The sequence below is a fragment of the Bos mutus genome, chromosome 25 (genome assembly GCF_027580195.1).
Source record: "Bos mutus isolate GX-2022 chromosome 25, NWIPB_WYAK_1.1, whole genome shotgun sequence".
NCBI lineage: Eukaryota > Metazoa > Chordata > Mammalia > Artiodactyla > Bovidae > Bos > Bos mutus.
The window spans coordinates 16,862,933-16,880,046 of NC_091641.1; the positions used below are offsets into that span (position 1 = coordinate 16,862,933).

Genomic DNA, 17,114 nt, shown 5'->3' on the forward strand with positions numbered 1-17,114 from the left:
AATCATTCTGGGGGCCCGTATGGGGCCAGCCGCTGGATCGGGCATCTCCTATTCCACTTCCAGATTTTATTTCATGTATCCTTTTATTATAAGATACGTGAAATCCGATTAAAGTCTGCAGAGTATGGATTAACTGAATTCAGACCTGAACAGTGGAATCAATTATCACAGGGGTTAGGTACTGAAGTTAAGACACAGTGAGTGAAAAGCAGGTCTCACCAAAATTATCCTAGACCTTTCCTTAAACGACTGGTACGTGAGATCCAGGAAATGTTAAAAGCCAGGAATTGACTTCTCTGGTCTCCTTTGCCCTGTGGGAGTGGACGCCAAGACTAGTTTAAAATGAAGTTTAAAAAAAAGAAAAAAAGGATCGCTCTCTCTCTCTGTCTCTCATTTTCATGCTGTCTCTTTGTGGCCAAGTGGACAGAGTTAACTTGCACGGGCTCACTGGTTTCTGTGCGTGGGATGTGGCTCCATTGTCCCTCATTTGTCAGCAGAGCTGGTGCTGACCTGGCAGTACTGTGCTCACCATGAGTCCCCTCGGTGTGGGAGGCGCTTCTGGAAAAGTCGGAGTGGACGGCTTTCCGAGGGGACGTCTTCAGTTCAGAGTTGGCCCCGTTGACATAGACTGAGAAGCCCTGTTCCAGGTGCTCCAGCCTTAACTGCACGGGGTCCTTGGTTTTCAGATGCTTTAATATCCTGGAAGAGAAACGATCACCAGCGTCTCATCCGAGGAGCCTGAGCCACCGCCCACCCCCGTGTGGGGAGGGACCTGCCGCTCTGACAGGCAAGTGTTTCTAATCAGAGGCTGGGTGGCAGGCGCCCAGCTGTTCCTCTATAAACAGCCCTAAGAGGCCCATTACGCACATGGAGGAGCAGGGAGGGGGAGGCTCCGCGGGCTCTGCTTTCATTCTGAGGCTCAAAGGTACTTCAGCCAAAACCCGGGTACCACCCTTGCCCCATGGTGGCACAGGGGCAAAAGCAGGTGTGTGCATGCTGCTGCACACGGCCTGGGTTTCCTGGGGTGAGCCCAATGTCACACACCTCCCCTTGGTGGACAGCAGCACTTTGTTCCACGTGGAACAAAATGTGGTCTAAGCCTCTGTGAGAGATTTCACGAAACACATCCTCACATTAGAAAACAGCTGCCATCACGCCAGGCAGACTGATTTTTGGCTTCAAGACATAAATGTGTTCTCCAACACCCCTGATATCCCAAATGTCATCATTTTACATTCAGATGCAGTTTTAAAATATACCAGTGCAGGCTTTGTTCAAGATTAATGATGTGATGATCAAACCCTTTGCCTGAAAGGGGCTTGGCGTGAGCGTGGCCAGGTTCCTTGTTCATCTTTCTCCAGAGTCCAACCTCACACTTTGGCTTTGTCCTTTCCCCACTCCTGATGGTCCCTGCCATAGACAGTGCCCAATGCCCATTTCGGAATTGCTCCCATCTGACGTCAAACCCTTCAGAGCCTTTACAAATGCCTGCACACACTCCTACACCAACTAGATTTCTTTTCGCAGAAGGAGAAATACAAACAACCATGGTGGCAAAAAAAAAATTAAAAAGTGGATCCTCTTCAGTGATTAAATAAGTTCTTACCAAAGCAGCAAAATGTAAATTTTTAAAAACAATAGTGGGATTTCCCTGATAGTCCACTGGATAAGGATCCGACTTCCAATGCAGGGAACACAGGTTTGATCCCTGGTCTAAGATCTCACATGCCACGGGACAACTAAGCCCACTGGCCACACAACGACTGAGCCCGTGTGCTCTAGAGTCTGCACACTACAACTAGAGCAGCCTGTCTGTTGCAACTATGCCCCGACACAACCCAGTAAAGAGATATTTTTAAATATAATAGTAATGGTAAAACCATAAAAGGTAGAAAGCCAAACTCTGTTCTAAACGCTTTATGTGCAGTGTGGGCTTAGTCACGTCAGTCGTGTCTGACTCTTTGTGACCCCATGGACTTTTGTCTGCCAGGCACCTCTGTCCATGGGATTCTCCAGGCATAAATACCGGAGTGGGTTGCCGTGCCCTTCTCCAAGGGGTCTTCCTGACCCAGGGATGGAATGAACCAGAATCTCTTACATCGCCTGCATTGGCAGGTGGGTTCTTTACCTCTAGCGCCACCTGGGAAGCCCCTCTAAATTAGAGCCAACTCCCATTGTTTGAGATAAGTTCTATAAAGTTGAGGCAAACACTGAATTTGTGAATACTGAACCACTGTTTCTAGGGCAAAATACAGGATTTGGTTCCTGTGAGCCTCTGGTCACAACGTGTTCATCAACTGATCAAAATAAAACCTTGCTTTATGTGTGTTTCCGTTTAAATGCACCTTATTTAATATATTGGGCTGCTCTTGTGGCTCAGCTGGTAAAAAAAAACTGCCTGCAATGCAGGAGACCTGGGTTCGATCCCTGGGTTGGAAAGATCCCCTGGAGAAGGGAAAGGTTACCCACTCCAGTATTTAATATATATTGATACTTAATACAGTATCACTGAACTCATGCCGGCAGCACTCCAACTCATGACTGAATGAAGCTTAACTAACACGTGTATTTTCTCCACAAGGGACATCATAGCCTTCTTGGGCTTAAGAATGTGGGACAGCTGCACTTAAACCTTATACCAGGGACCAGTTTAAACAGGGAAGTCACCGCTGAAAAACACAAAAATATAAAAAACAGGACACTAAGTAAAACAGAAAAAGGACATTTTACTGTATAAGGTAAGGGCTTCCTGGGCAGCACAGTGATAATTCACCTGCCAACGCGGAGATGCGGGAGATGTGGGTTTGATCCCTGGGTCAGGAAGATCCCCTGGAGGAAGAAATGACAACCCGTTCCAGTATTCTTGCCTGGGAGATCCCATGGACAGAGGAGTCTGGTGGGCTACAGTCCGTGGGGTCACAGAGTCAGACGCTACTGAGCATGCACACACAGTATCCGATTGTTAAAAAGCACTGGAAGTGTGGATTCAGGGGCTACAAATATATTGTAGTGGGTGGATAAATCTGCAAATGTGGAATAAGGATTGACTGTATTAAGACTTTAATCTGTACAACAACCCTATGGGGTCATTAATTTTCTTAACCTCATTTAATAGATAAGGAAACTGGAGCACAGAGAGGTTAAGTAACTTGCCCGAGGTCACACAGCTAGTATGGCAGTGAGGCTGGGATGCAAATTGAAGCAGTGTGGCTCCAGAATCTTCGCCACAACAAAGACAACTTCAAGAGCTAGCAAGCTGAAACTGACAAGCTTAGACATGGCTGGAAACAGAACATGCGATGCACTTGGTCTTCGCTCAGTCAGCAAATAGTTTCTGATCAGGAACAATGGTCGGCATTCAGTCCTAACAAAACCACAAGAGCGACCGGAATGTCCCACACTAGGGTAGTGGAAAAGGAGATCTCTTGTAGCTATTATAATTATGAAGATTCTGTCGAAACATGGGGGATGTTTGTGATCTGTTCAGAGATGGGGGGAGAAGGCAGGATAAAAACAGTACCTAGCCGATAAGCGCAAAGTTGGAAAAAAGTGTGTTTGTGGGACCCAGAGTGGAAGGTGATAAATGTGAAAATTAAATCAGCTGTTGAGGGAGGGTGGTGGCATTGTGGGTGATTTCTTTGTTTGCTTTTTTAAATGTTTCTTTGGCGGTTGATACATCCATCTTTTCGGCAATCGTGGCAGGAACATTCATTACAGACTGCTTATCTCTTGCCAGCCTCTGAAGCCTGGGAGATGCCTGATTGTTGGGCAACAGCATAAAACAGAAGGAAAACACAAGTAACTAAGAGACAGTTTCCAAACACGGCAGTAGCTGCGCTCTCTGGCGCAAACAATCAAAGGACGCAGTGGATACCAGTGATCCCCAGGGAGGGAGAGCAGGGAACCCAGGCCCTGCGAGACCCTGAGATGGTCGGCAGGTGCAAAAATCTGACCACCTGGCCAGGCAGCGCCTGCCTCAACTTCCTTTCAGAGACCACCTTTTCTCCTGATACTTCCTGAATGGTCGCCGTGGCATCCTGCTACCCAAGCTCTGTGGCTGGTGCTCCACGTGGGTCTCTCTTTAAGCAGACTGATTTATGAAAATGTGGATTTATGAAACTGATAAACGAGGAGATAATTAGTCAGACTGTGAAAAGACTCACTAGAGGAACTCCTCTACTGCAGCTGAGTGCATCAGGAATACCCACGTGGCATCGAAGAAAAGTGGGTGTTTTTTTTTTAATGGATAGCCTACTTTGCATAAAAAACTGCCCTTGGTGTCCGGGATTCAGGAAAATCAGATTCAGTCCCCTGCCCTGATGGAGATGGAGCCTCCAGGCACTTGCTCAGGGGTCCCCAGCCTCTGGGACCTAACGCCTGATGATCTGAGGATAGAGCTGATGGAATGATAATAGAAATAAAGAGCACAATATGTGTAATGTGTTTGAACCACCCTGAGACCATCCCCCTCACCTGGCCCACGGAAAAATCATCTTCCACAGAACCAGTCCCTGGTGCCAAAGTGGGTTTGGGACCACTTATAGATTCTGTACGTTTCATGTCACGAGTCTCCCTGCCTCACACTGCAGTGTAGTATCTGCGTGCCTGTTCATTCTCCCTTCATGCCCCCCACCCCGGGTGTGGGGTCTGTACTGAGGGCAAGGAAAGGTGAGGAATACTCTCAGAACCTATTTCTGGAACTCAAGGTCTAGCAGGAGAGAGAAGGCATGGATGTGCATTCTAATCCAGCCCCCGGGTATCTAACCATGTCGCAGGCATCGTTTCTGCTTATCTCGTGATGACCTTCGGGGGCACTTGTGCAGAGAGCTCTTTTGTACAGAAGACGAAGTGGAAACACTGAGTTAGAGCACAGGGTGGCACAAGGGGCTGTGACGGGGGACGTGAGATGCTTGACATGGGTGGTCGGGGCACAAGCAGGGGTTCAGGTGAGGAGAGGACTTAGCTGAGCTCCAAGGGCAGGGAGCACGTTGCTCACAGGTCTGCTCGTGACCAGGCTTATAACAGCTGTCTTGGTCTATAGGCGCCTTGCTGCTGTGTGACTGTGGGCTGGCCACGTGCCTCCTTTGGATCTCAGGAAACCCCGGGGTCAGCTGAGGGGCTCTCTAAGTGTCAGGCATCCAAGGATTATCTGGATGTCCGCTCACTTTTTTTTTTAATTTGGCTGTGCCAGGTCTTAGTTGTGGCATGTGGAATCTAGTTCCCGAACCAGGGATCGAACCCAGGCCCCCTGCACTGGGAGTGCGGAGTCCCAGCCGCTGCAACACCAGAGAAGTCCCTCAGCTCACTTTCAAGAAGACATATTTATCACCAAAAAGATGACGATGATGATGGAGAATGCATACTTGGATGGGTGGGCTTACTGCAGACCCTCAAACACCTTGTCCTGCTCAATCCTTCACTGGCCCAGGAATTAAGATCCTGGCATTGGCCTGTTTTATAGATGTACTTGTCAAGGTCAGAGAGTCGAGGAAGTGGCTGGGATTTAAATTCTGGTCCACGAGGCTCCAGAGCTCATCTCCCTGACACGTCATCCTGCCGTTTCTTGTCTCCTCACTAGGCATCACGCCACAGAGCTCCATACAAGGAGAGTGCAGAGGAGAAGCAGTGGCTCCCAGGCAGGGCTTTTTGGAGGCAGTGGCATTTGAATGAAGCCTTGAAGGATGGAGAGACAGGGGACAGCGGTGCAAGTAGCCTGCCGTTCCTCCTGGAACCTAGTGGCTCACAAGCTCCAGTATTTGTCCTCTAGGAAGTCACCAGCCCCCATCCGTGTGGGCGGAGGTGGCGTGGTGCAGAGGACCGAGCTCCGTGCTGGGGGCTCTGCCATTTCCCAGCTTTCATGGGCAAGTCCCTACACCTCCGGGGCCTGTCTCTTCTTCTGTAAAATGAGACCCAGGATGTCTAAGCTCATGAGGATGGAAGGGGATGCCAGATGAAGCTCCAGCTCAGAGATTGGTCTGTGCAAGACCCCCTCAGAGCTGGTTCTCCCCTTTCTTCCTTCTGCCTAAATCTTCTCATGGGGCAGTGGGTTCACCTCTCAATTGGGTACATTTTCCTGTAAGTTTCCCTCAAACAACCTTTTTTTTTAAAAAAACAATACCATTGCTGGCTTCTTAGATCTTAGACCTGCCGCCCTCTAGCATGTATATTACAGCCCCGCTCGGCCGTTAGCTCTTGACTGTTCCTCCTGTCTCAGCCCTTTGATGATTTGGGCTGCTTTTTCGTGGGTCCTGTTAGGCATGATTACATCTTTCATGAGGACGCCGAGTGAGCAGAATCACTAAGCATCCTCTGGGCGAGGGTTGTGCGTGGGTCAACAAGAGCTGCCGCATCCCCCCACCCTCCCTAGTCCTCTCCTGGAGCTCACAGTCACTCTCTGCCCCTTCTGGCCCAGTCCTGGGTAGCCTTGTGCTCACCTGGAGGGAGTTCCTCGAAGGCCAGGGCTGTGTGCCAGACACCTGTCCTTTTCACCTGTCCAGTCACTCGCCCCCATCTTCCAAACACAGCTCAGATTCTCCTTGAGAACTGCCCCCTTCCTCCCCTTACTCCACGTGGTTTGAGCGAGACTCACACCCTTGCCCAGCTTCATGGGGTGGCCCAGGAGGGGCCAGGCAGACTCTGCCACCCCACCAGGCTCAGGGCGGTGGTTGGCTCATGGATGGAAACTCAGGACTTTTGAGTGAGGATGGGCTGGAACTATTAAGAAAGATGTGTTTTCTTCCTCTAGAGGTAGGATGTCAGTGGGTTTCCGGGGACTGCCTTGGCCTCTCTGAGGGAGGTACCTTTGTGAGGTGGTTCCAAGGTGAGAAAACAGAACTGAGAGATGGAGAGTGACTGATTGCAGTGACCCACTTTGAGTACCTGGATCCAACTATGCCTGAAGCCCGCATATCATCCCAGATTTGTTTATTTTGCAAGGCAATAAGTTTCACTGTTTAAAGTCATTTACTCTGGGTTCCTGTCCCTTAGAGCAGAGGAGCACTGACTAAGGCTGCCTGTGTCTCCCTCATTGCAATGTTCTCCTTAGTACTAGTGGCAGGTACTGAGGAGGTACTCAGTGGAATCCTGCTGAAAGAATAAAAGAAAAACCTGATCAGCATTTTGTGGGTAGCTGTATTCCAGACAGGTCTCTAAGAACTCAGCCCAGTGATTACACACCCCCTTCTTGGGTCACAGGCAACCCAGTATGCAGACTGGGTTTTCACCTCCTTCTGTGCCCAGTATGAAGTTCAGAGGCTGGGATTTCCCTGGTGGTCCAGTAGTCACAATTTCACCTTCCAATGCAGGGGGTGAGGGTTTGATCGCTGGTTGAAGAGTTAAGATCCCACATGCCTTGTGGTCAAAAAACCAAAACAAAAAGCAGAAGCAGCGTTGTAACAAATTCAGTAAAGACTTTAAAAATGGTCCACGTAGAAAAAAAAAGTTTTAAAAAGGCTCAGAGGCTGGTTTTCAACCCAGTCGTTTTTTAAATTGGTGTATAATTGCTTTACAATGTTGTCTGAGTTTCTCCTGTGCTGCAAAGTGAATCAGCTATATGTGTACGTATCTATATGTATAGATCTATATACACGTGTATATGTACCCTCCCTCTTGAACCTCCTTCCCACTCTACCCAGTCTTATAAGTAGATTTCCAACTCAATTTCAGTTTACCCCTACAAAACCCCTCCATAGTGAACTTAGAGCCACTGGCAACCCTGGCAGATTTCTCTCCCCTGGATTACTGATGACAGCGTCAAACAAAACGTAAATAAGAAAGTACGGAGACTTTGCTGGTGGTCCAGTGGTTAGGACTCTGTATTTCCACCACAGGAGGCGCAGATTCAATCCCTGGTCTGGGAACTAAGATCCCACATGCCGTGTGGCACAGCTGAAAAAAAAAAAAAATGTAGGGCTCAGCTCCACCACTTCCTGGGTGCATGACACTGGGCAAATGCTTGCTGTCCTGGTCTCCACTTCCTCATCTGTAAAACTGGTGAAATAACTGCCTTATCGGGCAGTGTGTGGATAAAACGAGAGGATGGGGGCAAGCTGCCTGCCACACAGCTGGCACTTCAGCAAAGGTGCCTCTTCAGGCTTGATCTGAGGCCAGCTCCAGGGCACTCCCACTCTGCATATGTCTCCATTTGGAGGCGTTTCTAGCTTTACCTTCTAATTCCCTGTCATCAAGCCAGCTCCCTCTCGGTGACAAACTCATCTCCCAAATCTTATGGCAGCTTCATTCTGACATATTTTTTAATTGCCTTTGTGCTGCGACCTCCTCTCTAGCTCTTCTCAGCTATGCTATTGGCCGGCGCCTCTTTGATCACACACTTATTGATCCCTCGATTAATGAGAAGCCATTTGCTCATGAGGAACTATGACACTCTCCTCCCAGACAAGTCACGTGTATACGATTCAATGATCACCCAGGTGTTCGGTGGCACCATCCAGCCTGCCAGAAACTGAATAAAAACATTCTGTGCCCCGGCATTAAGGATGATAAAAACCCACATTGGTCTAATCAGCGCAAGCCTGGGCTTGAGGTTGCCCCTGGGACGGAGGGAGATGAGCACAGAGCAGCTGGGCACATGGGATGTTGCCTGGCATTTCTGGCTGGTCTTGGAGAGTTTATCTATTCAAAGGTGCTCTACTGGGGGCAGGATTGCCTTGCTTGCAGGCATCTGGAATGGGGGCAGGTCTCGTCGTCATAGATACTGGAGGTCTTAGTGACATTTAGTAAGAGGACAGGTAGGCAGGGACGCTAAACTCCTACAACACATGGGGCAATCCTGTACATTAAAAGCTTTCCCCGTGCAACACGCCTCCAGGGCCCCAGCTGACAAGTACTCGGAATCCAGCCCACCAGACAAGGGCTGAATTCATATTCAGAATAACAACCCCCAGACTCTTGCCTACAAGACCCCAAGCACAGCCAGCCCCAAAGCACAAAGTCCCAAATAAGTTCCCCTGTCCTTCCCACTCCTGCAGATCTGGGGGATGTGGAGCTGTAGTATCCTTCTGTCTGTCTTGCGCTTTGATTTGAATTCATCACCAACATCTTGTAGGGGTTTCCAGGTGGTGCTAGGGGTAAAGAATCTGCCTGCCAATGCAAGAGACCCAAGAGATGCAGGTTCGATCCCTGGGTCAGGAAGATCCCCTGGAGGGGGGCATGGCAACCCACTCCATTTTTCTTGCCTGGAGAATCCCATGGACAGGGGAGCCTGGCAGTCTACAATCCATAGGGTCGCAAAGAGCTGGACACAACTGAAGCTTCTTAGCATGTACACACCAACATTTTAAAACTCAGGATATTTCACCACACAAGTCCAGATTTTCAGTGTCTCCTGTCTCCTTGGAGGATATGAACCCCTGGGCCCGTGAGAGTTCCAGGCACCCACTGTCCCCACCGAGCTAGCTTCACTCACTGCCTGACCCCTCCTAGCATCTAAGTTTGCAAACCCAGCTTTCCCCAAGGTTCCAGGGCCTGAAGACAAACTACAATGAACTGCAGGTGAACTTGCACAGCCTTGCAAAGGCCTGGAGAACATAATACTCTCCAGCCAGACCACAAGCTTTGACCTCAGTACACATGGCATCGGGCTGCAGGTTTTTTATGAGAACCGGCACTCCAGAGTCAAATCAGGACTGACAGCTTTAAACGACATTGACCAACTTCAAACACAAGTGTAAAAGGACTCCCCCTTTACATAACAAGGCATGATTATAGGCTCAGATTTCCGGGGACCTTCAAAGCCTGTGAGATCACAGGCTAGGTTATTCACACACCGGCCCTGCCAAATTCTAGCTTTTCTTAACAAACCCAGCTTCTCCCAGAACAGAGGCACGGAGACGAGAAGCGGGCCCCACACGTCCGACGGTTTGCTACAGCTCAATCGAAAGATGCGATTAAATCAATGAATGGAGAAATAGGAACTGGGATGGCAGATATTATTCCAAGCCTCTGCATGGAGGGCGACTGCAGCCCGTTCCGATGTGAAACCGAGCCTGCACGCTGTTAATAACTCTAAATAGGCTTTTGATTTGGTTAATATCAGGGCTGCTGTCGGGCGGCTGCATCTTACCGGTTCCTCTGCTGGAGCAATATTAAATACTCATCGTGCTTCTCATCAAAGTCTGTCACCATGTCCTTAGTGTAACCCTGAAATGAAGAAACAGAGCGGTGTGATGTCGGAATGCAGGGGAGCGTTTACTGAGGCCCAGGTACAGCACACGCCCCACGGGAGGCCGAGAGGCAGAGGCTGACCTTGACGAAGGCCCGGCTCCCTGGGCGCATCACCCTGGCGACCCAGAGCCCCAGAGACTGTCTGACGGCCCAGTGGATCTAGAACATACACAACTAACAGTCTACGAAAAGGAGAAGGGTGATTTGATTCCCCAGCCTCACTGTTCATTCCTCCCATGCCCTAATAAAATCAAGGACTCTGAGAAGATTTGGGCTTTACTGTTTTCTCCATGCTCGTGATTTGGTGATCTCTATTGCCCTAACCAGATGGAACCCAAATCAGTTGTTTGAGAGAGAAATCTCATTTTTTTTTTCTTGCCACTGTGAAAGAAATGCATGCTTATTATAAACAACTCAGTCATTACAAAAATATACGATACAGAGAGTGAAGATTCCTTTGAAGCAGATGTTCGTGGTTTTCTGCTTCCCCTTCTGGTCACAGAACTCTGGATTTCTTTGGGGGAACTGTTCAGTCCCTTTTCCCAGTTCGCTGGCTTCCTTAGATGCCCTTGAAAGTTCCTTTGGTCTGCGCTCGGGTCACATACCTTGACCTTGGTCTCACCCATCAACACAGTACTTCCCCTGGCCGCAAGGATCCACTGGTCAGGGGATGAGCCTCAGCCTGAGCCTGGCCCTTGAAAGTCAGCCCAAGGACTTTACTGATACTCCTGGGGAAAAGCTACTCTCTTTCCACTCGGGTGCTAAGGTAACGAGATGCAGGCTTGGCAATGCCTGAGAACGAAGTCAAGAAAGAAGACAGCAGATCCCAGCGATGCAAAGACCGAGAGTCCTAATGACATAATTTGAGCCCCTGGATCCACCCGTGCCTGAAGAAGTGTCTGGACAACTTAGCTATGACCCTAACGTTATTTTGTTTCAACTGAGTTTCTGTCATTTGCAGCCAATAGAATTATATAAGTCGTTACCATGGCCTGATCATTAGAGATAAAGATTATCTCTATTAAAGATTTTTACAGCCCTATGGGGGGATAGTAAATGTATAATAAACTATAAATATTAAAAGTGACATACGGACCTCCCTAGTGGTGAGGTGGATAAGAATCTGCCTGGCGATACAGGGGTCACGGGTTCAATCCCTGGTCTGGGAAGAGTTCACATGTCCAGGAGTAACCAAGCCCGTGTGCCACAGCCCCTGAAGCCCATAAACCTAGAGCCTGTGCTCCGCAACAAGAGAAGCCACCGCAGGGAGAAGCTTGTACACCCCAGCCAAGAGCAGCCCCCATTCGAGGGAACTAGAGAAATCCCACAAGCAGCAACGAAGACCCAGCGCAGCCAAAAACAAATGAATGCAGCGACATACGTAACACCAGTAAAACCTCCACTCTGATTCGATACATATTCCACTAGATGCTTTTCTTTGCTTGTAACATACATATATCCATATTTATAAACACACACACACATTCTTTTAAACGAAAGTAGGGTCATACTGTAAACAATGCTTTGCCATCTTCTATGCTTCTTAACTAACTTAACTTCTTAACTAAAGAGACAGTGTAGGCTTCATTCTAGCCACAAGTCAGACGGATTAAATGTTAAATGGCAAGTGAGACGCTTGTAATAGAAACACAATTTGTGTGAAAATCCTAACGATTATCACGGGGAGAAGAAAAAAAAAGAGAATTTCCATCATTCTCTTCTTAGCTTCTCAAAATCTGCCTTGCACCCCATTAATCTACCAGAACTCTTCCCAAGGGTGACCCATAACCTCCTTAAGCAAATATGATAGCTCTTTCCAACTTCATCCTTTTCCATTGATCCGGGGCCACGGGGAGCTGTTCCCACCCATCCGTTCCTCAAGTTCTCCCCCTCTAGCTTCCGAGGTTCTGAACGAGGCTCCTCCCCTCCCGCACCTTCTCTGGCTGCCCTTCTTCCTTGGCCTTGGGCGTGGATGGTCGCTGTCTCTCTCCATCTCAGCTGTCTGTGCCTTTCTCCCTCTGCCTTCCCGTCTCCTTCCGATTCCAAGGAAACGGGTCCCTGCCAGTCCAGCGCTGACAGCCCAGCCCCCTTCTCACTCCTTTTCCTGCAGGAAGGACCCTAGGCTGTGGCCGTCTGCTTCCTTCTTTCCCTGTTGCCCCCCACTTTTCCTCTCAGGCTCCCCTCTCTCTGAGCCACCTGGGGAGAGGATGCTGGATTCCCGTCTTTTCTTTCACCCTGAGTCTCTGAAGCCTCCGAGTTTTCCTGGGGTTTTTCGGGCTAGCTAATCTGGCCAATCAGGAACTAAAGAATAATAAGAAAGGATGATACTCTGAAATCATAAGAAATTTAAACAAACTAGCAATAGGTGTTCCTATTCCTATTTCCCTGGCTTCCTGAGAAGCCCAGAGACTTTCCTTGGTCCTCCCTGGACTGAGTCCTGCCTCATTTTGACTGTGAGGAAAGCACCGTGACCTCAGGAGAGCTGGTAGGTTGCAGGATATGGGGTCTGGAGAGGATTCTCAGTTCCTTTTTCAGAACAACGTGTGTACGAGGCAGACAGTTGATGCAGCATTTCCATATACATGATTCTCCTTTGATCTTCGCGGCAACCCTTGAAGTGGTTATTACCACCCCATTTAAGATACAAGGAAATCCATCCCATGAGCCTTCCGGAAACATGGATCCTACTCCATGGTAATTTACATAACTATTTTGAGAAATTAAAATGGCCACTGATATATTAGGGTACGGAATGAAATATTCAATGACATTTTTAGGTGAAATATGAGACTTCAAAGAGATCGCAGCTCGGGGTGGGCTGCCCTGGGTTTTCACCTCCGGGAATACATTTATTCGCCTCTGCCAGGAGGGAGATGTCATTGGAAAGATTTGAAGAGCTCAGGCACAGAGCCAGCAAAACTTCTCATCAACCCCATGTTTCTCAAATGCTGATGCGTGTGTAAATAACCTGAGACTGTGTGGAAAGCGAGGCTCTGATTCAGGGGCCCAAGCTGACACCTGTAACAAGCTCCCAGGCAATGCCCGTGGGCCACACTTTGCCAGCGAGGCCCTGGACCAGCCCTGTTTACTCCTCATTACTCACAATATGCCCACCTCTAATCAGGTCAGCATTGAACTTGAGCTGTGAAGAATTTGAGCTTTGGAGTCCCGTGTGGGTTGCACGCTCAGTCGCTAACTTGAGCCCAACTCTTTGCGACTTTATGGACTGTAGCCTGCCAGGCTCCTCTGTCCCTGGGATTTCCTAGGCAAGAATACTGGAGGGGGTTGCCATTCCCCTCTCCAGGGGATTTTCCTGATCCAGGGATCAAACCCACATCTCTTACGCCTCCTACATTGCCAGGTGGGTTCTTTACCAGTCGCGTCACCTGGGAGACACAGCTTCAAGTCACAACAGTGCTACTTGTTTCTGTCAAATGGAGGTAACAATAGCACCTGTCTGGTTGGATCTGTCTTTCCCTCATAGGCTTCCCTGGTGACTCAGTGGTCAAAAAAAAAAAAAATCCACCTGCCAGTGTAGGAGACACAGGGTCCATCCCTGATCTGGGAAGATCCACTGGAGAAGGGAATGGCTACCCACTCCAATATGCTTGCCTGGGAAATCCCATGGACAGAGGAGGCTGGCGGGCTACAGTGCATGGGGTCACAGACACGAATTAGTGATTAAACAGCAACAACAACTCAGGATCGAAGGTGAGTTGGATGCAATAAAGATAAGAAGGCCGCAGCACAGAATCTGGCACCTGGGTAGTTCTCAGTATTTAAATAGTACTATCTTAGCCCCGCCCCACCCCACCCAGCTCACTGCTGTCCTGATGCCCTAATTATTCGATTCCCTTCCCCTTGCGGCTCCCCCCAGAACCTCTCCAAGGCCCAGCTCAGCTCCCGAAGTCTCCATGAAGGCTTCCTCTGCCATTCTCACCCCCTCTCACTTCAGCTCAGTTTGAAACCCCGCAATTAGTATTAAGTTACACACAATACAGGGTGAAATCGTATATAATTAAGTGCTACGTTGTAAGCCTTTAACTATATCTATTGCTCACTCATTATCTGGGGATTTGGAGACCTGGAGGGGAGCCCTGAACTCTGCTACTTACCTTCTCTGAGCCTCTGTTTCCTTGTCTGTAAAAAGGGGATGTTAATAAGGTCTACCTTGCAGATTTACTCTAAGAATAAAAGTGGAAATCATTAAGGATCCTTTTCTTTCTTCTTATTACTGATTCCTTAGCTGGATTATAAATTTCTAGAATGTAGAACTGTGCGGAAGTGGGGGAACCAACCATCATGTGGGAAGCCTGGAGCCCTGGGCCCCAGTCTCAGCTTCCACATTGTCCAGCTCCGTGATGGTAACCGCTGAGGATGACCAGTGCCCACCAGTTAACTCTCACCCTGGTCAGATGCCAGACACCTCTCTTCCTGGCACGGCATATTTCACTTTGCTGAGGCTTTATTTCTCAGGCTATAGAACATGGAATGTGAGAGTGAGTGAGTATTAATTAATATTTAAGCCTTCCCCCTGGAGTAGGAAATGGCAACCCACTCCAGTACTCTTGCCTGGAAAATCCCATGGACAGAGAACCCTGGCTGGCTGCAGCCCATGAATTGGCAGAGAATCGGACATGACTGAGCACGCACACACATCAGACATCCTACAAACACAGCAGAACCTTGTAAAGTACCAAGTTTATCATCATCATCTTTTAGCAAATGTTGATCAAGTGTTTACTGTGTGGCTGTTACCTATGCAATGAGGATTTAACAAAAACTTCAACCCAGTGGGTAGCCAGATCCCAGCTTGTCTGCACCCAACCCTCAGTCAGGGGCTGATCCTTACAACTCCACCTCGCATTCCGGTTCTGAGGGATGTGAATGGCAGCCCCTGCTGTCATGCGCTCAGTCAAGCAACACACTGGCCAGGGGTCTATAATTTAGGGAATGGCCCGCAGTGGGGTCTGGGGACACCCATTCAGTTGAATGCATAAGGGTATTTTTCTAGGAAGAGAGTCCATCATTTTCATCAGATTCCCAAGGGCATCTGAGGCCACAGAAAGGAGACAACTGACTATGCTGTGCTGTGAATAGTGGCTCAGTCGTGTCCGACTCTTTGCGACCCTGTGGACTGTAACCTGCCGGGCTGCTCTGTCCATGGGATTCTCCAGACCATAATCCTGGAGTTGCCATGCCTTCCTCCAGGGTTTCTTCCCAACCCAGAAATTGAACAGCAGTCTCCAGCATTGCAGGCAGATTCTTTACCAGCTGAGTTACCACGGAAGCCCCAAGGGATTATAACAAAAGTGTATCAAATGTGATGCCAGGGATCTGAAGGAGGGGACTGGGGAGGCTTCTGAGGGCATGGCCAGGCTCAAATCTTTGGGAGTCATCCTGAAAGCCTCACTTACTCACTCACTCACTTTCCCACTCCAGGTCCAATCCATCAGCATCATGTGAAAAATACCACTTATTCCCTAATCTGACCACTTCTCCCCACCTCCTTGCTACCGCGCCGGTTCAGGACTCCTCACTGTCCTCCCCCTCCTGCCCTCCCCGCTGCCGTCCATCCTCCCTGCGACAGCCCAGGAGTCCTGATGAAAGGGAAGCCGAATCATTTCACTTCTCTACTCTGGACTCTGCGGGGGTTCCCAGCGGCCACCAGGCCCCGCCCACTGGGCCTCCACCCACGTCTCTGACCACCTCATCACTCCGGTACCCGAAACACCCAGCCTGTGCCCACCCACCCAGGGGCCTTTGACTCACCATCCTTCCCCAGGGTAAATACCCAGATTCCTCATCTCCTTCAAGGCTGGTCTCAGATCTTACCTTCTTGGCGACGTCCTCCCCAGGCATCCTACTTAAAATTCCAGGGACTTTCCTGGTGGTCCAGTGATTAAAAAGCCGAGCTTCCAATCCAGGGAATGTGGGTTCAGTCTCTGGTTGGGGAACTAAGATTCCACACGCCACAAGGACTGAGCCCGGGTGTCACAACTAAAGAGTCTGTGAGCCACAACAAAGATCAACCAAACCCCAATGCAGGAAAAAACAAATATTTTTAAAAATTACAAGCCATGTATACACACACACTCACACACACACATACTCCCAAACCCTCACTAATATAAACTCTCCTTGATCTTATTCATCATGCCTCTTATTACTGGGCCATTCCCCCTGCACTTCTCCATGAAGGCAGAGACTGTTTTGATCGCTTTGTGTATTCTAAGCCCCTAGGACAGTGCCTGGCACACAATGGGCCCTCATTAAATGAATAAATAAGATATTTGAGCTGAGATTTGAAAACTAAACAGTCTGGGGACTTTCCCTCTGGTCCAGTGGCTAAGACTCTGTGCTGTCAGTGCAGGGGGCCTGGATTCGATCCCTGGTCGGGGAACTAGATCCCACATGTCAAAACTGAAGAGCCCACAGGCCGCAATGAAGATGGAAGATTCTGCATGCCACAACTAAGACCTGGAGCAGCCAAATAAATATTAATAAATAAAAATAAATATTAAATATCTTCCCTCTTAGCTCAGTTGGTAAAGAATCTGCCTGCAGTGCAGGAGACCTAGGTTCGATCCCTGGGTTGGGAAGATGCCCTGGAGAAGGAAATGGCAACTCACTCCAGAACCCTTGTCTGGAAAATCCCATGGACAAGAGGAGCCTGGGGGGCGCAGTCCATGGGGTCACAAAGAGTCGGGTACAACTGAGCGACTAACACACACACCACACACACAGATATTAAAAAAAGAAAGTTAAAAGGCTCGCTGGACAACAAGAGAAAGGCAGTCCACACAGCAGGAGGGGCAGGAGCTAAGGTTTGGGAGTCTGAAAAAGCCTGAAAAGGCTCATGGATCAGTCAGAAGTTGGGTTTGCCTAGAGTGACAGGTGCCGAGGAGGCTCGAATTAAGTACAGCAAATGG

General features: G+C 49.0%; 1 protein-coding gene across 1 annotated transcript in view; it reads right to left on the reverse strand.

The window, feature by feature from the left end:
* KATNIP (katanin interacting protein) overlaps positions 1-17,114 on the reverse strand; it is a 229,622-nt gene that overhangs the window by 159,863 nt on the left and 52,645 nt on the right. The window contains exons 3-4 of the mRNA XM_070362218.1: positions 10,082-10,158; positions 530-699 (exon numbers count right to left, since the gene is read on the reverse strand). Coding sequence (XP_070218319.1) covers positions 530-699; positions 10,082-10,158 — 247 coding nt within the window. The remainder of the gene's footprint in view (positions 1-529; positions 700-10,081; positions 10,159-17,114) is intronic.